The sequence below is a fragment of the Dama dama genome, chromosome 5 (assembly GCF_033118175.1).
Source record: "Dama dama isolate Ldn47 chromosome 5, ASM3311817v1, whole genome shotgun sequence".
Taxonomy (NCBI): Eukaryota; Metazoa; Chordata; class Mammalia; order Artiodactyla; family Cervidae; genus Dama; species Dama dama.
In genome coordinates, this window is record NC_083685.1 from 118,196,611 (window position 1) to 118,222,718 (window position 26,108).

General features: G+C 36.4%; 1 protein-coding gene across 2 annotated transcripts in view; it reads right to left on the reverse strand.

Moving 5' to 3' along the window:
• SMURF2 (SMAD specific E3 ubiquitin protein ligase 2) overlaps positions 1–26,108 on the reverse strand; it is a 110,737-nt gene that overhangs the window by 27,247 nt on the left and 57,382 nt on the right. Inside the window, exons 1-7 of one of the 2 annotated variants that reach the window (XM_061144405.1) lie at positions 24,560–24,590; positions 15,967–16,005; positions 10,366–10,474; positions 6,416–6,549; positions 5,452–5,517; positions 3,683–3,767; positions 1,263–1,346 (exon numbers count right to left, since the gene is read on the reverse strand). In XM_061144405.1, coding sequence (XP_061000388.1) covers positions 1,263–1,346; positions 3,683–3,767; positions 5,452–5,517; positions 6,416–6,549; positions 10,366–10,474; positions 15,967–16,005; positions 24,560–24,575 — 533 coding nt within the window. In that variant the 5' untranslated portion in view covers positions 24,576–24,590. Of the gene's footprint in view, positions 1–1,262; positions 1,347–3,682; positions 3,768–5,451; positions 5,518–6,415; positions 6,550–10,365; positions 10,475–15,966; positions 16,006–24,559; positions 24,591–26,108 lie in introns of those variants that run through there. The other variant, XM_061144406.1, reaches the window with a different exon arrangement.

Here is a 26,108-nt window from a genome sequence, read left to right on the forward strand (position 1 = left end):
CAAAGAGCTTCCAGTCTCTTCTAGGTCAACCAAACTAAGAGGATAATCAAGAGTTAATTTTTAAACTAACATGTACAATCAACTTTATACATGTGAAAATTAAAGTCAATTTTATCAGTTAAATGAGGAGGAAAGGGACTTCACTAAAACACTGACACAAGCACACATTTATTTACACTGAGATGTGATAAAAATAGGTTCTTCTGACTTCAATATAATCCTTGGCAGGTTAATACTAGAAATAAACTCTCAAATAAGCATTTTTTAAAATGGCAACGTAAGCTAGGCTTTCATCCAAGAATCCCAGTGTAATAGAGACTTAGTGACTCAATGAGTTAAGCAATTTAATCCCAATAAATGAAAGTAGGTATAGGTATAGCTAATGAGAAGCATTTGATGTTCTATGTCTGGGGTCATTCCTGTTCAGGGAGAAAAAAAACAGTAGGGGGAGCAAAGCAAGCACTGAGTAAGTACAGGTGGCAAATAAACTTCCTTATTTTGAAAAGTAAAAAATGAAATCCAGCCATTTATCCTATTCATTTGCAGTTACTTAAAGAGCTTTCCTTGAAGCTTCCAAAAACTACCTTGTATCCCCCTGTCTTCACACATTAAGCTCCAGGAAGGCCTTTCTGCATTATTCATTGTTATAGCACAGAGCCTAGCATACAACAATTTAGTAAATTCAATGATAGCTGTCACCAGTGTCCTGAACACTTTTCATCCTGTTCCCCCTTACTTGGCTAAATCTTCATATTCTTTAGGATTTTTAGTTCAGAGATTCTCCTCCTTCAGAACTTTCCAAGTTCTACCATTCCCTTACCTCCTACTCTAAGTCAAGGGCCTCTCCAGATGGTCTCAAGCCATCTGGTTCTTCTCTTGATCACAGACCTTACTGGACACATATAATCATCCCTTGACATGACTGAATAAACGGTGATCCCTGTACACATATTTTGTTACAGCCATTCAATAATGGACTCAAAAAATTTAAGAGTCGCAGGAGTAAGATGACTTCTCAAGGTATTCATTTAGCTCATTTAATAAATATTTACTCAATACCATCACAGGTCATGGAGCTACAATAACAGGATAACCTGCTAAGCACTCTTTATTAAAAATAATAAAGGCATCTGCTATAAGATCTACTGATCTAGAGCAGTTTACACCAAGAAAAGAAATCTGGTAAAGCTGACATATAAACAGAGGGTGACTTCAGGAGGGTGAATAGCATAGACTCTGGAAAGAGACTCATATGTTCTCACCGTGTTGGGCGTTCCCATTGCGTAGTTCTTGTTATGTGGTTTAGGTACTGGATTCTTCCAGAGGCAGTTCGCCTTTCTTCCCAGCTTAAATAAAAATATCGAGAGATATAGGTAGCCAGACATGGAGTGATTTTGGTGCAAGCCAAAAGACATTTGTTGTTATGAATCAGCAATGACAAATTGAAAAAACAATACACAGAATATAGGAATTGTTTCGACTTATTTTACAACCACAACATGTCTTCTGGAATTCTGAAGCTTTTAAAATATTTATTCTGAGGAGTGACTATTTTCCATCAGCCAAACTGAGAATTTTTCAATGATGTAAACAATGCTCAATTATTAATAATTATACTAATTCTCCAGAATTTAGTGGGAGGGGGGAAAAAGTCCATACTAAAAATAAAAATGACATGTAATTTTAAAAAATTAAATGTAACTAGAAATGCATATAAAAATCTTTCCAAAGTATTTAGGCTACCCAAACTAATTTTTTAATCTTCATATTTTTATTTTCTCTTATTTTCTATCAAAAGTTATGAATTTTTAAAAAAATTTTAAGTATAGCTGACATACAACATTATATTAGTTTCAGGCATTCAACATAGTGGCTTGACATCTCCATACACAATGATCACTAAGATAAGTCTACTAACCATCTGTAACCAAAGTTATTACAACATGGACTATATTCCTCATGCTGTACTTACATCCCCATGACTTACTTATGACTGAAAGTTTGTACCTCCCAATCCTCTTCACCTATTTCATCCATTTCCCTACCTCTCTCTGCCCTGGCAAAGCAATACAGAGTTTGTTCTTTGTGTCTATGAGTCTGTTTCATTTGTTTGTTTACGTTGTTTTTCAGTTTCCCCATATAGGTGAAATCAGATGGTATTTGTCTTTCTCTGCCTGACTTATTCCACTTAATACTCTCTAGATCCACCTGTGTTGTTAGAAATGACAAGATCTCATTCCTTTCTTATGGCTCAGCAATATTCTATTTTGTGTGTGTATGTGTATACACTACATCTTCTTTATCTATGTCTCTATTAATGGACATACTTAGGCTGCTTCCATATCTCATCTACAATAAATAGTGCTGCAATGAACAAAGGGATGTATATACCTATTTGAATTAGTATTTTCGTTTTCTTAGGATAGATACCCAAAAGTGGAATAGCTGGATCACATGGCAATTCCATTTTTAACTTTCTGAGGAACCTCAATACCATTTTCTATAATGGCTGCACCAATTTACACTCCCATCTATGCCATACAAGTGTTCCTTTCTCTCCACAACTTCATCAACATGTGCTATTTATCAAATTAAATTTTTTAAAAGCAAAAATTTCACTTCTTCTTCAATCTTATTAATTAATATAACAAAAAAATTGGGTAAGTAACTACAGTAGTGTTAATATTCCACCAAGCCACTGGCAAAAAAATAGAAAATAAAGAGACACTTGCAGGCTCCCCCCCCAACTGTGATTACAATTACAGTACAATGATGTAGAACAAATTTAGAATAATTAGCCTTACACTTTTGTAATCTCTCAATATTGATTAGTTATTTCATCCTAAACTTCTCCCTCAAAACTGTGTTCCAGTTCTGCCATTTTTATGTGGCCTTTGGCAAAATACGTAACTTCTCTTGAGTCTCAGTTTCTTACGCCCGTAAAATGCATGAGGGTGGCAGCAGGAGTAATGGCAGTAGTAACAGTAGCTAATTATTTATTAAGCACTTGCTATATGTAAGACGTTGTGCTACATCAATGATTTCCTTTCATCCTCACAAGTATTTAAGGCACGTGCACTACCATCATTATCCTCTTTGATAAATATAAACCAAAGTTTACAAAAGCCAAATAAATGGATTAAACTTATAAAGCTAGTAAACAGAAGGGTAAGGATTGAAACCCTAATGGTCTAACTCCAGAATCACATGCTATGAGAAATATTATGTATATCATGTAATGATAAATGATATAAAGTGCTAACTAACACTTGTAGGCTCAATAAATGTTACTATGTTATTGTAATTACCATTATACAAATTCTGTATCCCATCCCTTTAAATAGAGCAATGTCTCAGATTCAGTATGTATATGCCATGTTTTGTATAATTTAATCAAACAAAAAAGCTTTTGTTTTGAATATATATTTACAAGAGATCTATATCTGTCAAGCAATTTGATTTTTTCCCAGTCAAAACTCTTAAGTAAAACAAATGTAACATACCTAATTTCGTTCATAATTAATTCATATCTTATCTTATTAACCTGTTGTGATAAGATTCCTCACTAATTTTCTAAGTACAAGGAAAACCAGGACTCTGGAATTGATCAGCAAATTTCTAAAGTATAAACACCAACTTATTGCTCATTATTTTAAGGATATTATCAATGAATTTAGCTTACCCATCTGGTAAATCATTATCAAACAAACGACTGCAGTCCACCACTTGTCCTCCTGTGCCTATTCGGTCTCTGGACTGAAGGCTTACTATTAAACAACAAAAACATCACTAAGAGTCACAGAACTAGAAAGAATTACTGCAATTTACAATACTGCTTTTTAAAAGGTATCTGGCTTATTAGCTTATTTTAATAGTTTTTTTTTTTTTATTTTAATAGTTAAGAATGAACTCTTTCAGTTCAGTTGCTCAGTCGTGTCCGACTCTTTGCGACCCCATGAATCGCACTCTTTAGTTTCTACTAAATTCTGCAACTTCTTTGTCCATGAGATTTTTCCCTTTAAGGTTTTCTACCTTTTATCATGTTCATGGAGGAGAGTCTAACTCCTTTTCTTCCTATCTTAAGGGGGCAACACAGTCCATGCTGCTGCTGTTGCTAAGTCGCTTCAGTCGTGTCCGACTCTGTGCGACCCCATAGACGGCAGCCCACCAGGCTCCCCTATCCCTGGGATTCTTCAGGCAAGAACACAGGAGTGGGTTGCCATTTCCTTCTCCAATGCATGAAAGTGAAATTGCTCAGTCATCTCTGACTCTTAGCAACCCTATGGACTGCAGCCCACCAGACTCCTCCGTCCACTGGAGTCTCCGGGCAAGAGTAAAGTCCATAAGTGCACTTGAAACATAACACATGAAAGGTATACTTGTGTATTCCACATTTTTTAGTTTTTAACTTCCTTTTCAATCTAAGAATGACAGGAGTTATGAATAATGCTGTAGTTTAGATACTTCCCTGATACCCACAATAGGGCTTTTGTTATGATGCTACTCTGGCAACTCCCTAACCATGAACCTAATTCATTGCCTCCTAAATTTAAGCCTTTCAAGTACTTTCTGTAACTAAAACCTCTCTAACAGGTTCATAAAATGCAATTTTTTTTAAAAAATATATTTTGGCCGTGCCATACAGCATGTGGGATCTTAGTTTCCCAACCAGGAATTGAACCTATGCCCCTGCGTTTGAAGCACGGAATCTTAACCACTGGACTGCATGGGAAGTCTCACATATAATGCAATCATTTTATTCTAAATTCTGCTCTATAATCAGATGGTAAGATTTCAATTGCATGTTTCTTTTTTAAGAAGCTTCAAAGGAGCCCATCTCAGTGTCCTACACCATTCTAGGTATCTTGATCAATCTCGATCTATCAATTCTTAAGAAAAGTCTCAGGAAATTTTATATAATGGGGTCAATTCAAGATAACCCCACTAGTCCAGTAAGCGCCTACGAGTAAGGGAACAATTTTCCCTTTCTCCAAGCAGTGCTATACTGCTATTCCTCATCCTATTTTTTTTCAGTTAGTAAAGATTATTTTAAAACCATAAAGTATAAAACTGGCTTTTCTTACTCAAAAACTAGTTTGAGAAGATCTTGATTTATCTCAAACTTTTACTGTATTTGTATACTTTAAAAAAATTCCTGCCTAAAGGATCAATAGTTCTTCACATCAGGAGCCTATTTTTTACATTATTTATATTTTGTTCCTTTTTTAAAAAATTAAGTTGGCCTGGACTCTGGACCCAGTATTCAAATAATTTTACATGACTTATTTAATTCATGCCAGTACAATGAAGCTACAAAAGCTACAGTTATTGTACTTTGATTTAAAAGGTATTTAGAGTCTGCAGTGCTAAGTTGCTTAGTTGTGTCAGACTTAGAGTTTAGGTCAGCTTAAATTAAACCAAAATTCATATAATTTTCAGTTCCACACTTACCTACTATCTGTCCTCTAACTGTATCATTGTCATTTGGCCCAAGTTTGCAAAGATCCAACCTCTGATCTATTTCAAATCAACAACAAAAGGAAAAAAAATAAGTTGGTATCAGAGATTCTAACATCCATAGAGTGATAGGAAATTTCTACAATCCATTGGAAATTGGACCAGGCATTTCAAGAATCTTTAAGGTTTAATGATGAAACAAATGTTCAAAAATTTAACTGCACACATAATATTAATATAATGTCTCAATAAAAGCTTTGACAAACTCAGATTTCAAAAACCATAATACATGGTGCCAACAAGCAGTTATTTTTTTCCTCCAAAAATTTCAAAACACTTTAGTCTAAATCTTAGCTTGCCACTTAATAGTTTGGTTCTTAAGCAATTTATCCCTAAGCTTTATTTTTTTCATGTATAATTATAGTCCTTACCACATATTAAGGATTAAATCAGACAGTTATGTAAAACTCTCAGCACAGTAGCTGGCACATAAGTGTCCAAAAATGTTAGTTGTTTTCATTATTTTTATCTAACCATTTTAAATAACCCCCTGCCCCAACACACAACATAAATATTAATAAGAGGGCAACTATAAACTAACAAAAGGGTTTGAGTCAGTTCTGGTACTAATCACTTAGAAGCAACTCACTACTTCTCTCCTGTCTCATCTGTAAAAACAGACATGACACTGGCCTGACCAGTTACAGTAAGGAACAACGTCAACCACTGCATGCTGGTTTTCCTTTGATTATGGCGCTCGTAACTGAATTCTTAACATGTTTCATTTGTTTTGAAAAAGTCAACAAAATAAATTTAGACCAGGAATTTTTATCAATGTTTCAAATATACAGGGGAAGTTAGGTTTCGGACCCCTGCCTCCCCCATCAAAATATACATATACATATATATACTTAAATTTATATATTTGAATTTTTAAGAGCACTTGTTATCTACTTACAACCAGTGTCTTTGAGGCGGTTGATGGCATTGGAAAGAAGACGAACACAACCAAGAAATCCAGCACCTTGTTTTTTATGGATCTTCTTGTGATTCCATACACTGATCGTTACTGAATCAGACTTTCCAATATACCTAAAAAAACCAAAAGGACTGCATGAGTAACTTGGCAACTATGAATAGTTAATATAAAAGTTTTCTTTCCTTTTTGTTGTAGTCCAAAGTCACAAATGTTTAGAATATGGCTAGATAGCGCAAAATATGTTTGAATTCAATCTATCCACAGGACTGAATTTTTTTTTAAAAAAAGCTCAAAAGTAAAGTCTAAAAAGAATTTTTAATATATTAACACATTTGCCACTTTCAGATTGAGTAACAATTTTTGTTAATAAAACAAAATATTTTAGTAGCTAGTGTCACAGAATTCTATAGAGTTTATGACTATTTCTTTCCAAAAACAAAAATCTTAGAAGAACTTTTATCACAGTCACATTTTAAATATATTTCAATGACATGACCTATTACCTCAGCGAACACTCAGTTCATTTTCAAGGGGCATTGTCAAGGCTGACAGACCAAAAATCTGACATACCTGTTATGTTTTAAAATGCTGTAGAACAAAAGCTGATTGTAACGCTTTTCCCCTGCTTCTTTCCTGTATGCAGGCCTTGAGCGAGCAGGACTCTTGCAGATTTCACTTCACTGCCTGCAGACAAGCAGAGCAGGGAAAAGCGTTACTACACTTGTCTGTGCATACACCTGGAAGTGTGGAGAAGCTCTACCACAGCCAATTGTTAACATGGTGTCATCCCATGCGAAAATACAATAAAATAATTATATCAGTAGAACCCTAAATTTCAATGACTCTAAGAGGTCAAATTTTTGGTCCAGCAACCTTGACCTTAAAGTGTCATTCAGTAAAGCAGTAATATCATAAAAATTCATCTGGTACATAAAAAAAAAAAACCTATACCACTTAAGTAAGGACTAAATCTTTTAAAGGAGTAACATAAAAGGCACACGTGAGGCCTTGGATTCAGCTGTGTTAAAGCATGCCTACCCTCCTTACACTTTTAATTAAGCAAGCTAATACTTTCACATTTTTTATTTTATACTGGAGTATATTTACAATGCTGTGTTGGTTTCAGATGTACATCGAAGTGAATCAGTTATACACATACTCATTCTTTTTCACATTCTTTCCCCATATAGGTTATTACAGCGCCTACTGTGCTGCACAACAGGTCCCTGCTGAGGATCTATTTTATATACAGTAGTGTGTATATGTTTCATTATACAAGCCAACACTTTTCAAAAATGAAGCCAATTTGAATTTCATTTCTGTGGCTTGCAAATGAAAAAATCTGGACTAAAATATCATTCAGTACGCATTCAATCAATTTTCAAATAAACCTAAACAGAGCTTATTCGGTAACTATGTATCTCCATGATGTGTAAAAATTCTAGAATCAGAATCAAGTATTAACCAGATAAATCACCCCAAACCAAACATTAAACAACAACAACAAAAAATCACACTAAAGTCAGTTTCCCAGTTGGCAAGCCTGCTATACAGGTATGCTAAAATACCAGTTCCTTGAGGCCTTAAAGCCTACCCCTCCACTGGCTTAAGCATCCTGTTGGGAGGCTGGGTATCAAAGCCCAGAGAGACCTTGGGAACATATATGGAAAACAGGAAAGCTTCTGTCAGCCTGTATCCTTGAATGACTGTCTCTCTCTCAGACTCCCTGAAAACAAGACTATTGTTGTCACCAAGCCCTGACATATTCCCAAACTGTAAGCCTAATATACTCCAATGGTGATGACAAGGTTGAAACAGAAGGAGTAGCGAAAAGTGCTTAAAAGGAATGGAGAGTGTAAATCAACAAGTCAATTTAAAAAAGTAAATCAATAAAAGGATGGAAAGACCTCCTGAATCCGTTCCCTAACCCAGTTAATCCTCAACCACAGCAGCACTCAGAGACACTAGGCACAGCTGAGGGAGGAGGTGAAATTCTATAATAAAAACAGGGTATTCAGAGGAGGGGTTAATCTAGTGAATGCAGAGATCTCCTAGCATCGTTATGTCTTTCAGATCAAGAATACAGCCCCCAGGAAGGAGAAGGAAGAATTCTGTGCAAAAAATGTCACAGTTACTCCTGACTCCCCTACTAAGCAGGTCAGCACTACCCATGGGCAGAGAGTTTCCAATCAACATTTAAGTGCCTCTCCTTGAATATAAAAAGACAGAAGCCCAAATCAGACTAACAGAAAACAAAAAAAAGGAAACCTGAGCAGAGAGAGGTTACACAACAGAAAAAAACTACAATTATAAAACGTCTCTCATTAAAGAAAATATTGCTTCCAGAAAATAAAAGTTATGAAAAAAAAAAACAGTGAAAAAGCAAAATGATATTGGAAATTAAAAACTGGATAGCAGAAATTACATTAAACAGGAATGCTGGGAAAAATAGCCCAAATATTTTGATGTGGGTTTTAATTTTTTACTAGAACAAAAATTTTTTTATTGTGACTTTTTTTTTAATATGGGAGAAAAAGGACAACTAAATGATAATCAATTCAGGAGAGGTACCATCCAAATAACAGGAGTTCCAGAAAAAGAAAAAGAGAGAAATACAATGGAGGAGAGGGAATCACATATAGATCATTAAATAAACAGAAAAGTTTCCCATAACTGAAGACTCTAAGTATCCAGATTAAAATCACAGTAAATATTGAGCACTATATTTCAAATATACTGTAGGAGAGTTTGTGAAGTCCTCAATGAGATAGATGGAACACTAAACAAATGGTAAGGTTAGACAGCTATTAATTTCATAAAAATAAAAAGGTGTCCAGAAAGAAATTATAATCATTGCACACCACATGACTCGGTCATGAATATTTTACATGATCATAATAGCATAAACAAAGAACAATATGATTTAAACAAAAAGGTTCAAATAACTATATATAGGAGGGCTGGGAGAAGGAAAGGGGCATATAGATGCTGTAGGAATGGGATGAGAGATCAGCTGTAAAAGCTAAATGATCTTATATGGTAGAAAAACTAAAAATAATACCTAATATTAGATAAATATATATTTACATTAAATGCTATAAATAAGCATGATACCTAGAAGCAGGTAATTCTACAATGGCCAAAGTTATTGAAAACAGTTATCTTGAGAATTAGAATCAGGAATGAGAATTTTCCCATTAAAAGCCCTAAAGTATCATTTGCCTTTTTAAAAACGGTACATATGCTTTTATTAAATTAAATTAATTAAAATAAATTTTAGAAAAAATCATACATACAAGAAACAGAATGCCTATGTGTATACTCCATTGATGATTTCTGATTTTATATTTATAACTGACCTAACCAGATCAAACCAGTCAATCTTAAAGGAAATCAACCCTGAATACTAGGAAGAAGTGATGCTGAAGCTGAAGCTCCAATACTTTGGGCACCTGATACAAACAGCCAACTCACTGGAAAAGATCCTGATGCTGGGAAAGATTGAAGGCAGAAGGAGAAGAGGATGACAGAAGATGAGATGATTGGATGGCACTGCCAATGTAATGGATATGAACTTGGACAAACTTCAGGAGATGGGAGGGACAGGGAAGCCTGGCATGCTGCAGTCCATGGGGCTGCAAAGAGTCGGACATGACTTGGTGACTAAACAAACTGACCTAAAGTGAATTAATACTTTATGTGACTGAAGGGGGGGGGGGGGGCGGGGGGGCTGCACTTTACTGTGTATACGTTTTGTTCTTCATAGGCTTATTAAGGACCCCTCATTTTCACACAAGGTTTTGCATCCCCCTGTGACAACCAAATTACACCATGATCAAACTCAGATCATATTCAGTGATTCTTTTCAAAGACTATATCAAATAATATTGAGTCTATGTTTTTATTTCAAATAAACCATTTAAACCTACAGGTCATAATGCTGATTCCATTTTGGATCGAGTGTATTCTTCACAGTATCTGTAGAATGACATTGCCCAGATCCATCAACCACCACCTTAGCAAATGGATCAGGAAGCCCTGTGGGGGGTAGGGGGAAAAAAGGGAGGGTTTAAAGAATATTTTGACAAGAAGATTAATTATATAAAGACTAACATTTGCTACAAAACAAAAGACTTATTCCATTCTTCATAAAAAGTTTAACATTAAGCTACAAATGAAAAGTGGTCCATTTTAAAACTAAGATTAAAGCTAATTCTACATTAAGTATCAAAACCTACATTTTTTTTTCTTGCTCCGGTCTCAAAAACTCTCACTTAAACTACCAAAGTCTAGAGATTATCTTACAATGTAGAAGTCATCGTTCATCTTTACCAGCCCTTTAACCCCTGAGGGGTGAATGCTTAAAACATACCTGGCTCTCTCAGAGCTTTCCCAAGGTCTCCCTTAGTAGTTCAGTAAAAGAAAGAGCCTACTGAAGTTTTCACACGGGAACACAGGCTACCAAGAAATCAAATTAGCCATAAAGTTTTTTACTGAATAACTACCATGAGTGATGAGAAACTGAAACAAAAAATTTAACACCCTGCCTTAAAAGAGCTTCCTATCTAAGTGAGAATATTAAAACACCATGCATTATAAAAACCCCAAGATAAGCAAGTTTTTGACCATACTGATTATAAAGAAAACACTTATAATACTATACCAGGCACTATTCTAAATGCTTTATGTATATTAAACCTCTTAATCCTCAAAATTACTCTATGGAGTGAATAATACTACTGTCTCTACTTTACTGATGAGGAAACTAAGGCACAAAGGGCTTAATTAACTAGCCTAAGGTCACACAGTAGTAGGTAGAGAGCCAGGGTCTGAACTGTAGACTCTTAAACCCAGGCACACACAGTCTGATTCTTAACTTTATGCTCTTAATCATTACATTGTATCATACCTCTCATTTGCTACCTGGTTCAACAATGAGTACAAGAGCTCAGAAAAGCAGAACAATCTGAGTCTGAACAGTAGAGAAAGGCTCCCCACCTACCCCTGCTTTTTGAGGGGACGGGACTTCTCTGTGGTTTAAAAAACAAATGGATTCCCTGGTGGCTGAAACAGTAAAGCGTCTGCCTACAATGTGGGAGACCCGGGTTCAACCCCTGGGTCAGGAAGATTCCCTGGAGAAGGAAATGGCTACCCATTCCAACATTCTGGCCTGGAAAATCCCATGGACGGAGGAGCCTGCTGGGCTACAGTCCATGGGGTCACAAGAAGTCGGACATGACTGAGTGACTTCACTTTCTAAAGAACAAACAGAAGGAGCACCAAGCAGGGTGTAACAATACTCGAAGGGCTTTGAGCAATCTAATAAAAGCCTTTGTGCTAAGTGTGAAAAGTAAATACTGTTGGAGAGATCAGACTGATTAGTAAGAAAGGCGTAAAAGTCAGAAAATAAAGGCTTGGAATGACTTAAGTGGAGAACAGGGAGCCGTTTCAGATTTTTGAGCATTGCTATAAAAATACTGTCGCATCTGTCTACTAGTGGTATCCAGAGAAGGAAAGATTAAAGGTACAGAGAAGCTGTTCTAACTTTCACACAGTAGGATGAGTAGAATTTTAAAATTCAGGGGAAGAAGGTGGACCAAAACAACAATTCAGGTGTTAGATATATTGGGATAGCATACATTTCCCAGAGACAGCTGAAAATACTAAAAGGAAATACTGGTAAGTGTTGATAATTGCAGAAACTTTGTACCTTGATAACTATGCTAATTTTTTAAGTCAAGATACTAATCTGCCAACATTCAAGGCCAGACAGAAATCATCCAGCCAGTTCCCCAATTCTGATTCTGTGATATAGCAACTTCAAATAAGAGAAGACAAATATTTAAGAGTATTAAGTATTCAAGAAAAACCTTGGCAAGTGAGGGTATCAATCTGTGTAACTATGTATTTCTTGCAGTTTAGCACTATTCATATTAGTACTTCAATAAATCCTAACCATTTGTAAATGCATCTAATGGAAGAATACTTTCCCCTCTACTTGCAGTAGTATTAATTTTTATAATCCATTTTATCTGGTTCTTTTGATTCTACCATCTAAACAAATAAACATATAAGTGTATGTCTCTAAGTAAAAACAAAACCAAAAAAAATCACATTTCTAGCTTTCCCTTTAGATGGTGCTTAACTAGTTAAAGAGTCAAGACTGAGAAACACAACTTTTCCACACATAAGTCACTAGGTGTGGCTTCTAGATCCTTATTTAAGTATGAAAGTCTGAATCTCACCTTCCTATGTTCCCTTCTGTTATATAATACAAAGTACAAGCTCTTTTCTCTAACAAAAAAATACCTGGGTTTCAACTTACCTGATTATTTTATCCTACAAGAATTTAATGTGAGAGTCAAGTTCCCCTAATGCAGTCAGAAGATAAAGTTTTCACAAGTTAGTGAGACCTCTAGTGGTAAATATAAAGTGTCTATTTTCTATATTTTTTAAAAACTTCTCAATTCTCCCCATCATTTCTGAGTCATATAAAATAGCTAAAACTCAGGAACTTCCTCACTACAGTAATACACTTAACAAGCTGCAAATAATGAGACAAAATTTTCCACTTAAAAGTGAGTTACTTAGCAGAGAAAATAACGCTTTTTCTTTGACTGGGGTGGGGGGAGGAAAAAACATTCAACCAAATGTGCTGGAGCTCAGTGACTTCAATTTGGCCTACACAGCACCTTAACAAAGTATCTTACACACAAAGATTTTATTTAAATGTTGCATAAAAGACAAAAAGAACTTGACACTAATAAAAACATTCTTTTAAAAACAAAATGAATATGTTCTTTTTTATAGCTGAGTAATATTCCATCCCCTGGTGAAGTGAATGGCTAACCCACTCCAGTACTCTTGCCTGGAGAATTCCATGGACAGAGGACAGGTGTGTCCATGGGGTCACAAAGAGTTGGACATGACTGAGTGACTTTAATATTCCATTGTATATATGTAGAGGCCAAAACAATATTGAAGCAATTATCTTCCAATAAAAAAAGAGGAAAAAAAAAAAAACAATAACAACAGATACTATTAAAGAAACACAATGGATAAATGGATAGATATGTGATGAAGTTAATGACAAAATGTAGATGATGGATATTCACTGTAAAATTCTTTACATGTTCCTATGTGTTTGAAATTTTTTTCTGCCAAAATTTGAGAGGAAGCAGGGGTGTAATATTTTTTAAAGCCAGTAAGCCTTAAAATAGTTCCAAAAGATGAGTTAGCAAAACTTTTCTCAGAAAAGGTAGATTGTCTCAAAGCAAAGGTAGTATTATCTCAAATTATACAAATTACCAAAGACAACACATGTCTGTGCATTTTTTCCTAAAGTTAAATATATATAATATCAGCCTATAGTCATGCTTCATATTAAAATTTACATTTTTCATTCAACATTACTTAAATTGATCTACAAGCAAAAAGAACTATATTGCAGTATCAATGATAACAGCATTCTGATCAATAAAAACACAATCTCACTCAAATTTAATTGAGAGATTTAGAACTATTATTCAACTCTTTCTTTGAAATTGATATGGGCAACCCTCAACATATAAACATATCAAAAATAAATATATCTGTCACAGAGGGAGGACTGTGCCAGCGTGAATCTGGGGTGTTCCATCCCCAGCTGAGTCTCTTCTGAAAGCCTCACGAATGGGTTTCCTATTTTCCCCACCAGGCCATCAAGTGTTTTCTCCATCCTGGGTTTCAAAGATAATCACAAGTTTCCTCTAGTTTTCTTATCCCTGAAGCATCCTCACAACTCAAGGATTGTTAATCAATTTTTATTGCTTACACCAATAAAAAGGGGAAAGATTTCCTTCTTTCCTTCTTTTTTTCACATACAACTTATGGACAGATAAAGATAATGTAATTGGTAATAACAGGCTCTCAGGGGCTTACAAAGAATTAGAGTAAGATTCCTCTAGATTTCCTAGGAAGACTGAGACAAAGATATCTGATGCTTTATTGAAGAAGGTGTCTTGGGACTCCAGAGGAAGGAAAAGAATTTGGGAAGGAAGGCATGGAGATAAAACTGAAGATTTTGTCTTTAAAACCAGAGCATTGGAAGGGAGGCGGGAGGAGGGATCGGGATGGGGAACACATGCAAATCCATGGCTGATTCATGTCAATGTATGGCAAAAACCACTAAAATATTGTAATTAGCCTCCAACTAATAAAAATAAATGAAAAAAATAAAAAATAAAACCAGAGCAGTTGTCCTGTAAGTGGGGGTGGGTAGATGACAGCTCACTTTCACTCCCTCTTCTCCTTGTCACCTGCCTATCCAATCCTATTGGCCACTCTGAAGTCCCACTAGGATAAATCCTACCTTGGATCAACCTTAAGGAAGGTAAAAGGAGTACACATTAGTTTAGATTATTGGCTACAGGGAAGAGGCGGATAGTTCAGTAGCCACTGTGAAGGTAACACTGACTGGGGGCAGCGAGGAGAGAGGTCACTGGCCTCTCCTCCTGTGACATGCTGCAGGGTAAGAGGAATATGGTACATAAATTGGAAACCACTTCACTATGTCCCAAATTATCCTGTTTAATTGCTTTACCATATTAAGCATACCATAATTTACATAGTTAATGTTATTTTATAAACTTTAAGGTGCTCCTCTAGGAAGAATGAAGTAATTAAAAATTTAAGTGGAATGAATTAAATATGATTTAAAATAGATCAAGAGCTTATTACTTTTAATCAAACCTTGAAAATTAAAATTAAAGTTACATATTAATTAGCATATAGCCAGTTTTTGCTGGCTGGTAGGACCTGAACTTTAAAAATCTAATGAACTTCTCTATTTCTAACTTCAAATATTTTGTCTATCAAATTTTGCTGGCTTAGACTTTTTTTTTTTTTTTAACAAAAAAATTATATCATTTTTACTCAAAAATTTAAAGCTAATGTGAAGTCTAATATTATAGGGTAAAGATTTTAAATATGTGTGAGGGGCACTTCCCAATCCTCCCTCACAAAACTTAATCCTAAATAAAGCCACAAAAAAATATCACAACTGATTGGCAAAGACACTGCAAATACAGTAAGTAAATGTCTCTTTTGGCATCTGAGACATTATGAGCTTCTATGATCAAATGAGGCAGGGATTTCTTTCCTACACTCTGGAAATTCCAAGCAGGCTGAGTGACTTCACTGCCTTCCAATAACTCCTGAAGGCATGGGTAAAATTTCTACAAAATGTTAGGGGGAAAGTGTTTACAAAATCATCTCAGATCTCTTCTAGAAATCTAGTAGTATGCACACCTTCAGTATATTTTACACACACACACATTTCACACAAATATGCTGGGGGCCTCAGTGGATAAAGGGAAAGGGGCTACGGAGCACAAAATCCTCTTTAAGAAATGTGACGCCGAAAGGCTCAAAGAATTCATAAAACGATAAGTATATTTCTGAACAGAGAAATCCCTAAACCAGACAATTCTGAAAATGCTTTGCAAAAAAATGTACATACAATATGCAAGATTTAAAGTTAATTTACTTACGGAAAAAATCCTTTTTCACCAAGTTTTTTGCACAGAGTACTGTAAAAAAAAAAACAAAAAATACATGGGAAGAATTAAAATGGTGAGGCTGCACTGTCAAACATTTTGAAACACTGTGAAATACTAGTGAATAATAATTAAACACTATTTATAGCAAGGTATGAAATACGATCACAATCTTTGCTTAAAGCTTAGCAAAAGACAGCTGAACCAGTGGCTGCAACTTCAGCAATGATTACCAGTAACAGGTGAGGGCAAGAAAGTTTATAAATCTGGTATTCTAACAAAAAATCAATTCCTATCTTCCATCAAGATCTAGTCTCAGAGTAGCTTCATAGCAAGGGAAAAAAATAGTTCTGAGGAGGAAATAGATAAACTAGGATTAATATACATATATTTTAAGGGTAAAATAATTTTATATTGAAGAGGATCATAAGTAAAATAAAGCTTAAATGATATAGATGACATTAAAAAAAAAAATAACATCGTTATTTCTCTCCATCTAAACTCCACAGAAACACTGGCTAAATGACAAGAAAGATTGACTATGTCTTCCAAAAACTAAAAGTTAATATATTAAGACAGATATCCCAAATCCACATTCTCTGGATTACCCTGCATTAAATGATTACTTACACGGTGATGGCTGCACAGCCTTGTGAATAAATCAATTCTAAAATCACTGGACTGCACATGCTTTAGAGGGATAAATTTTACAGTACATGAATTACATGTCAATTTAAAAACTTCTGCCTATGCAATCATTGAACTTCTGTAATTCAAACTTGTTACAAGTGAAGGGAAACCACCAATGTCCATATATTTATATTTTAATTTATAAGATATCTATGAAAGTAATGTGTGACTAATTTCTACCCACTTCTACTGACAGTTTAAATGGTCTGTTCAATTAGTTGCACTTATTGGAAGTTTAGTGTGTAAAATTTCACTAAACAAACCTTGGGAACAAGTCTAAATAAATGAACCACTGTTAAAAGTGCAAATAAAAATAATCTTGAAGACAGATGCCACTGATAAATGAATAAAATTTATTAAGTGAGCACAAGAAACTGATTTACTAGTCAGAGTCTCTTAGGCCCTGTGTTAGAAACAGTTTAGGAACATAAAAACTCAATCATGAAAACCAAGACTATAATTCAGAATACCAAATCAGAAAGCTGATTGAGGAGAACACCTCCCGAGGGACTTCCCTGGGGTCCATCGATGAAGACTCTGCACTTCCACTGCAGGCGCTGTGCATGCAAGCCCTGGTTGGGGAACTAAGATCCACTATGCCTTGTGGCATCATCAAAAAAAAAAAAAAAAACTTTTTTAAAACAAGAAAACCAAGAACAGGGGTGCTATTGTCAGAGAACTTGGAATCTGATCTGATAAAACATTAAAAAAAAAAAAAAAAACCTCCCTCAACTTGTGTTATCATCACATAAACTGAACAGAATTCTCAGGATATATACATATACAACACAGGTTGCTGTTTAGTCCCTAAGTCGTATCCACCTGTTTTGCGATGCCATGAACTGTAGCCTGCTAGGCTCCTCTATCCGTGGGATTTCTCAAATTAGAATACTGGCTGCTGCTAAGTCGCTTTAGTCGTGTCCGACCCTGTGCGACCCCACAGACGGCAGCCCACCAGGCTCCCCGTCCCTGGGATGCTCCAGGGATTCTAAGAGTACTGGAGTGGGGTGCCATTGCCTTCTCTGTTAGAATACTGCAGTGGGTTGCTATTTCCTTCTCCAGGGGCTCTTCCCTACCCAGGGACTGAACACACGTCTCCTGCATTGGCAGGCAGATTCCCTACCACTGAGCCACCAGGGAAGCCATACAACACATATATAAATCCACATCATAACCTGCAGTATTGACAAGGTATTGGTAATTTTAAAACCACCCTTCTATGATTCAAAACATAAATAACTGCACATCCTACTTCAGAGAAAAAAATACACGGGAAGTTCTCCAGCTTCTTGTCACCAAGCCTACAAACACACTGTTTTAACACTCGTTCTTTTTTCCTTCCTTCTGCTTACAATGTTCACTCTCCTAACGGCATCCTTCCGATTGTGCTATGGATTTCATACCCAACCCATCACTTTCTCAAGAACTTGTCCCCCATTTCCTCTAGTGATGGCCCTGTCCGTATTTACACATACTCAAGTCTTGCCCATGCCTCTCCACTCCAGCCACCATCTTACCTCTTTTCTTCCAGAACGGAACTACTTTAAAACACTGTGTACACTTTGGGACTTCACTTCTTTACCACCCCACTAATGCCTCAGTTAACTGTAGTTTGGCTTCTCCTCTCACCACTGCCTCTACACTGCTTCTCCAAAGCACTGGGGACCTAATTACTAAATCCATCCAATCGACGCTTTTCATTCTTTATTGCACTTGCCCCTGAGGGGCATTTGCCACTACTGACTAGTCCCTCTTCTGGAACCCCTCTCTACTTTTGGTTTCTGCTTAACACCCAACATAAAATTTACATCAAGTGTAATTTTTTAAAATTAAGTTATTTTTAATTGGAGGATAACTGCCTTACAATATTGTGTTGGCTTCTGCCAGATACCAACATGAATCCGCCATAGGTATGCATATGTCCCCTCCCTCTTGAGTCTCCCTCTCACCTCCCAACCCATTCCACCCCTCCAGGTTGTCACAGAGCCTCGGGTTTGAGCTCCCTGCATCATACAGCAAATTCCCACTGGCCGTCTAATTTTACAAACGGTAGTGTGCATGCCTCAATGCTACTCTCTCAATCTGCCCCACCCTCTCCTTCCCCACCTGTGTCCACAAGTCTGTCCTCTACGTCTGTGTCTCACTGCTGCCCTGCAGACAGGTTCATCAGTACCATCTTTCTAGATTCCACTTCTATGCATTAACATACAATATTTATCTTTTTCTTTCTGACTTACTTCACTCTGTATAATAGGCTCTAGGTTCATCCACCTCATCAGAACTGAGTCAAATGCATTCCTTTTTATGGCTGAGTAATACTCCATTGTGTATATGTACCATAAACAACCCAAGTATAAAATTTATTCTAAGTCTTCTTTGCCAGATCTCTCTCCTTTGCTCCATCCATAAAAGTTGAGGTTCTTCAGAGATGTACCTTACTCAGGTCCTCTTTTACTCTGTAACCTAAGAAGCACAGATGTCCATCCTATAAACCTTGGAATTATATGTAAACTGTTACATGCTCAACAAAATATTAGCAAACTGAATCCAACAACACATAAAGAAGATCACATACCACAATCAAGCTAGATTCATCCCACAGTCACAAGGATGGTCCAACATATGAAAATCAATCAACGTGATACATCACATCAATGAAAGACCCCAAAAAAGCCACATTATCATCTCAATGGGTGCAGAAAAAACATTTGATAAAATTCACTATCCATTCATGACAAAAACTACAGAGAAAACATATCTCAACATAATAAAAGCTATTTATGACAAACCCACAGCCAACATAACATTCAACACTGAAAAGCAGAAAGACCTCCTGCCAAAATCTGGAACAAGACAAGGATGTCCGCTCTCACTTCTATTCAACCAGCATTGATGCAGATGACGTGATACTACTATACATTAGAAAACACTAAAGACACACATAAAAATCACTAGTACTCTTAAATTCAGCAAGATATCAGAATACAAGATTATCGTGCAGAAATCTGTCACATTTCTTTACACTAACAGTGAAATATGAGAAAGAACAAGGGAAAAAAAAATCTCTTCTGAAATTGCATCTAAAAAAAAAACACCATAGGAATAAACCTCACCAAGGAGGTAAAAGACTTATATGCTGAGCACTATAAAACATTCATAAAGGAAACTGAAGAGGACTCTAAGAAATGGAAAGCGGCTTCCCTGGTGGTTCAGTGGTGAAGAATCCACCTTGCAATGCAGGGACACTGGTTCAATCCCTGGTCCCAGACCACATGCAGTGGAGCAACTAAGCCTGTGTACCACAACTACTGAGCCCATGCTCTAGAGCCCACGAGCCGCAACCACTGAAGCGCTACAGCCTGTGCTCTGCAACAGAGAAGCCGACGCATGAGAAGCCTGAGCACCGCACCAAGAAAGTGGCCCCCGCCTGCTCCAGCTGGACAGTAGCCCCGCTCGCTCTATCGAGCGAAGCCCACGTGTAGCAATGAAGACTCAGCACAGACAAAAAGAAAAACAAACAGCAAAGAAATGGAAAGGTATCCCACGCTCTTGGATTCGAAGAACACTGCTAAAATGGCCATACTACTCAAGGCCATCTACAGATTGAATGTTATCCCTATCAAATTACCCACGTCATTTTCCCCAGAACCAGAACAAATAAACCTAAAATTTTTATGAAACCATAAAAGACCCAGAATTGCCAACGCAATCCTAAGGAGAAAGAACAAAGGAGGAGGCATAACTTTCCCAAACCTCGGATAATATTACAAAGTTACAGTGATCAAAACAGTACAGAACTGCCACAAATACATATGGGTCAGTGGAACAGAACAGAGCCCAGAAACAGACCTGCAAACCCATAGTCAATTAATCCATGACAAGGCAAGAATACACAATGGAGAAAAGACAGTCTCTTCAACAAGTGGTACTGGAAAAACTGGACAGCCACATGTAAATCAATGAAGTTAGAACAGTCTCTCACACCATACACACAGAAAGTCTTAAACTGGCTTAAAGATTTAAATATAAGACATGACACCATAAAACTACCAGAAGAGAATACAGGCAAAGCATTCTCTGACATAAATCATATCAATGGTTTCTTGGGTCAGTCTCCAAGACAACAGAAATAAAGCAAAAATAAACAAACGGGACTAATCAAATTTATAAGCTTTTACACTGCAAAGGAAATCATAAACAAAAAAACAACCTACAGAATAGGAGAAAACATTTGCAAACAATGCAACCAACAAGGGCTTAATTTCCAAAATATACAAACAGCTCATAAAACTCAGTAAGAAAAACAAACAAAACAAAAAAACTCAGTCAAAAAATGGGCAAAAGATCTCAACTACTACTAAAGGAGTAGTAATACTACTCCAAATAAGATATACAGATGGCCAACAGACACGTGGAAAGAGGCTCAACACTAATATTAGAGAAATGAAAATCCAAAATACAATGAGGTTATCACCTCACCCCAGTCAGAATGGCCATCATTAAAGAGCCGACAAATAATAAATGCTAGTGAGGGTGTGGAGAAAACGGAACCCTCCTACACTGTCGGTGGGGATGAAGTTGGTGCAGCCACTATGGAAAACAATATGGAGGCTCCTCAAAACACAGTGTTGCCACATGATTCAGTGATCCCACTACTCGGCATATATCTGGAGAGAATGTTAATTCCAAAAGATACGTGTACCCCAATGTTCATAGCAGCACTACTTACAATAGCCAAGACAAGGAAGCAACATGAATGTCCATCAACAGATAAATGGATTAAAAAGATGTGATACACACATACACACACATATACACAGGAACACTACTCAGTCATAAAAAAAGAAAAACTGCTATTTGCAACTACACGGGTGGACGTAGAGATTACCATACTTTAAGTGAAGTAAATCAGAAACAGAAAGACAAATACTATATGCTATCACTTATATGTGAAATCTAAGATATGATACAAATGAACTTATTTACAAAACAGAAACAGATTCACAGACATAGAGAACAAACTTACGGTTACCAAAGCAGCAAAGGGTTAGGGGAGGGATAAATTAGGAGTTTGGGATTCAAAGAGATAAACAACAAGGTACTACTGTATAGCACAGGGGACTATATTCAATATCCTGAAATTAACCAGAGTGGACGAGGAAAATAAAAATTGTTATATCCATGTGTACTCTTCTGGGGAGAAAGTTCATAGTTATGACAGTTTGACAAAGCTCCTCCTGTCTTGAAAAATAAATTTGAAGAGCCATTTTTCATACATTCTCCCTGGTCTTTACCATTTTGATGACACCTCAATCTATAACCCAACCCTCAGCTCTCTCTTGAACTCCAGGTCCACACAGGCACACTAAATACACCCTCAAATAAAAGTCACTATCCCCCTTCCCCTCAAACTCCTTCTCCAGTTAACTTTCTTTCAGTAAATATCTTTGCCTTCCACCCAGTCAGAAACCTCCGCAGCAACCTTCACTACACTACCCGCTCCCCACCTCCTGGCAATGAACATTTCCAGTCAACTCTGCCTCTAAACATCCTTCATCCGTCCACTTCTCCCTATTTCCATTGCCATCGCACCTATGCAGACCACCATCAGCTACTGTTTAAGTCATTACAACAGCCTCCCAATCAGTCCCCTGCCTTAAGCCTCAACTGCCTCCAATCAGGTCTCCACACCAGACCTAAAATGATCTTTCTAAAATTATTATTTGATTCCTTCCATCCATTTCTCTTCCTATAACGTTCCAAAACATGTGTAAAACACTCCTCAAAACAGTCCTTCCACTGGTGCTCTGGATCACATACCCAACCCTCCCACTTTCTCAGGAACCTTGTATCTCTTGTCTCCTCTATTGACTTCCATCCTTAGAATACTGCCAAGGTCTTCAAGCCCAAAACCTATTTGGCTTACAAGCCCATCAGACCCTGGCTCCTGCTTACCTCTCTGACCTCGTCTTCCATCACTACCCCTCTTCTTCAAGTATCCAAGTCCAAGATCCAGCCACACTAAACCTTCACATTCTAAAATATATTCTCTCACCCACAGCCTTCATGTGCCATTCTCTCTGCCCGAAACATCTGCCCTAGGCTCCTTCAACTACCCATATTTAGGTCTCAAAAGGGAAGGAAGCTTTTCAGAACATGTTTCTCTCAACCTTTTGCCCACTTGTATTTTCACAGAAGCCCATACTTATCCCAAGCACTTGTCGCACGTTACTATGTTTTTAAGTTTAGAATGTTGCTTGTAACCAGAGCTGGTAAACTCCATTCAGCATAAATCATGTCTGCATCATTTCTTTACACCCCCGCACCAAGCAAACACTGTGCCAGACATTCGATGGGCACTTGGTAAAATGCTACATGAGTAAAAACAAACTCCAAAATAATCTAAAATAATTTCATTGAAAGAGGGACTTTTTATACTATGTGATAGATTACCAGTCTGCAAGTAATCATAGTTTTGGCTTATACAATGTTATTATCATTTCCCGCTATTTAAAAGATACTCATCAGATCATATTTGACATATTTTCTTTTAACCACAAGTATGATGTTGCTAATATATGACTAAGTTTTAAAGAGTAACTGAAAAAATCAAAAGAAAAAAGAACTTTAAAGTCAGGTTCAAAGTTTATAAAGAGAAATTTTAGCAACTCTGAGACTAAGGAAAATAACACAAGAGAAACAAGATTAATTTAAAACAAAGAAATATCAAGTCTGGTCAGAGTGCCAACTTTAACACTACATTTCAACAGCTCCAGACAATCTTTTAATTATTTACATCCTAGTAGCAAAAGAGTGCACTTGTAAATCTTCAAATGAAATTTTCAACCACCATTTGAGATTCTGGTATTTATTCACACAAATCCCATTTTAGCCCTTGGAGTCTTTACTGTTCCTTTTCTTTAATGTACCCTGGGTCCTAGAACCATAGCCCACTGCTCTTTTCATCCTCGGTACCAAACATAAGAGCTCAGTAAATGCTCAGTGAGGTAATGAATTTCACTAGGACAAACTCCTATTTGTCACTGTAACAAATTCTCAACTAAGGAGGTATGCATCAGAATCTCCTGAGAAATATATGTATAATATTACAATGTGTTTTTATATTTGTAGTATAATTTTACATTTATATTTGCACAAATTTATATCTGTCAATCTGTCACTTTTTGTAACAGCAACTATAGAAAGTTGAACCAAGACTAGGAATTGTGGCACTAGGGAAGGGTAGCACTGAGGAAGAACTTCCATTTTTGTTTCATAAATGATTATTACAGGAGAGAGGTAAAAATAATGTTGAGAAACACAGGAATTGAGAAATTACAGGAAGGGACTAGCAGGAGAAAAATCTTGTAAGGGGGTGTGAGGGCCAGAACAAAGGCTAAAGAGTATAGACTTACCCCTAGACAGATATCAATATTTAAAAATTTTCAATGTTTAGTAAGTTTTCTCTTGAAATAATTTACAAAGAAAAGTACATAATTCTTAAGAATATAACTCAATGAACTTCCCCTAATTTCTGTACTGAAACATTATACAGGACTTCAGATCTTTAACAGCCCTATGTCAATTTTGAGTAATGTGAACTACAGCATTACACCAGCACAGTACCATCATTTCGGATTCCATTAGTGACCAAGTCTCACACAGCCTGTAGATTTATACTAGATTAATTTTACTAGACTAATATAATCATGCTACTACCCTTCTCAAATTGCTTCCAAGCATTTCTCACTCCTAAGTCTATACTCCCAAAACCTAAAACCTGTTCTAGCTATTCTACTCTTCAGCAGATAGGTGGGTTTGAAATAGAGGAGATAATCAAAATAAGCTAAGACCAGCCTTGCTGGTACACTGGTAACTCCTCCTGTACTTCACATACAAGTAGATGTGACCATCTTGAGATGTTCAATGAGAAGGGAACACTCCTTCATCCACATTTCCTGAACAGCTGCTTGGTGCCAAGTGCGACGACAGATTCTGCAGATACAAAGATAAATAAGACACAGTCCTCTGCGCTCAGAGCTTGTTGGTCAGGTACAATTCAAATATCATGCCATAAATGCCTTTCTTTGTTGCTGTTTTCTCAAGAAATATTTTTAAATTTCACAAAAATCTTCTTTAGTATATTTTATTTGAGGCAGTGATTGGAGGAAACCATGTGCAGAAGTGCAGATGCAATAAATATTACCATTTAAGTTGATAATTCCTTTTTCTGGTTGGAAAAGTTATCTATATGTAACACACCATCTAATAATACCAGAGTACAACTCCCAGCTGTAGAAACAGAATACCATTGCTGCTCTGACTGAGCTGTGCTCATAATGCACGGCTGCCTATACTAAACCTGAATTAAACTCCCAACTGCTCAGCATCTTCTTGCCAAGAATTCCCCTTCCTCCTCCAGACTGGAGTTGCATTCCAATTACACTGCTGATTGGAATGAGGCTGTTTGAGAGAAAGAAAAAAAACCACTCAGACATCCCATTTTCCTTTGCCCCACAAAAACAGATTTTATAATATAGCACTGTTTGTTCAAGCTGTACAAACTATTTTTCAACAGACAGATTACTTTTGCATTTTCTCTGAATTTATATTAACATTGCAAAACAAAACTGAAGTTGAGGACAGCACTCCTATACACATTCCAACAGGATGGCCTAGTGCTTTAAAGATGTCTACAATATGCACCCTTCCTGATCACTGGCTCATGACAGAAATTTAGATCTTTCTGCTCCAAGAAAACAACCTCTACTTCAACTCCTGAGCACAAAATTTAAGTTCTATTGAAAACTTGTATACAATATAATTTTTATACCTATGTGCTTCAGTTTTTTGCTTGAAACAGGAGCCCTACATAAAGATTCATATTCAACAGCATTATTATCCCAAAAAAAGCATTATTACAAAAGGCTATACTTAGCAGAAATATCAAATACAACCATATATGCACAATAACAAAATATTGATATTTATTAAGGGTGACAAACAGTATGCTGAAATATAACCATTAAAATTATGTAAATATTTATTGACAAGAAAATATTTTAATATGCTATTAAGAATAAAACTCCATTTATTCATAAAATGAAAAGGAACTTTAGTAAAGAATACAAAAAGATTGGATAACATTTATTGAATATTTACTATGTGCAAGTATAAACCAATCATAGGAAGTTAAGTAACAGTATTACCTACATTTTTCTTTTTTTTTTTGGCCACACAGTATGGCATGTGGGATCTTAGTTCCCCCACTAGGGACTTGAACATATGCCCTCCACAGTGCAAGTGCACAGTCTTAACCACTGGATCGCCAGGGAAGTCCCTACTACATTTTAGAGATGAAGAAACTGAAGTTTAGGCATAAAGGACTTGCCAAAGATTACACTGTAAATGCTAGAGTGAAGATAACAATACAAATAGTCGATAAT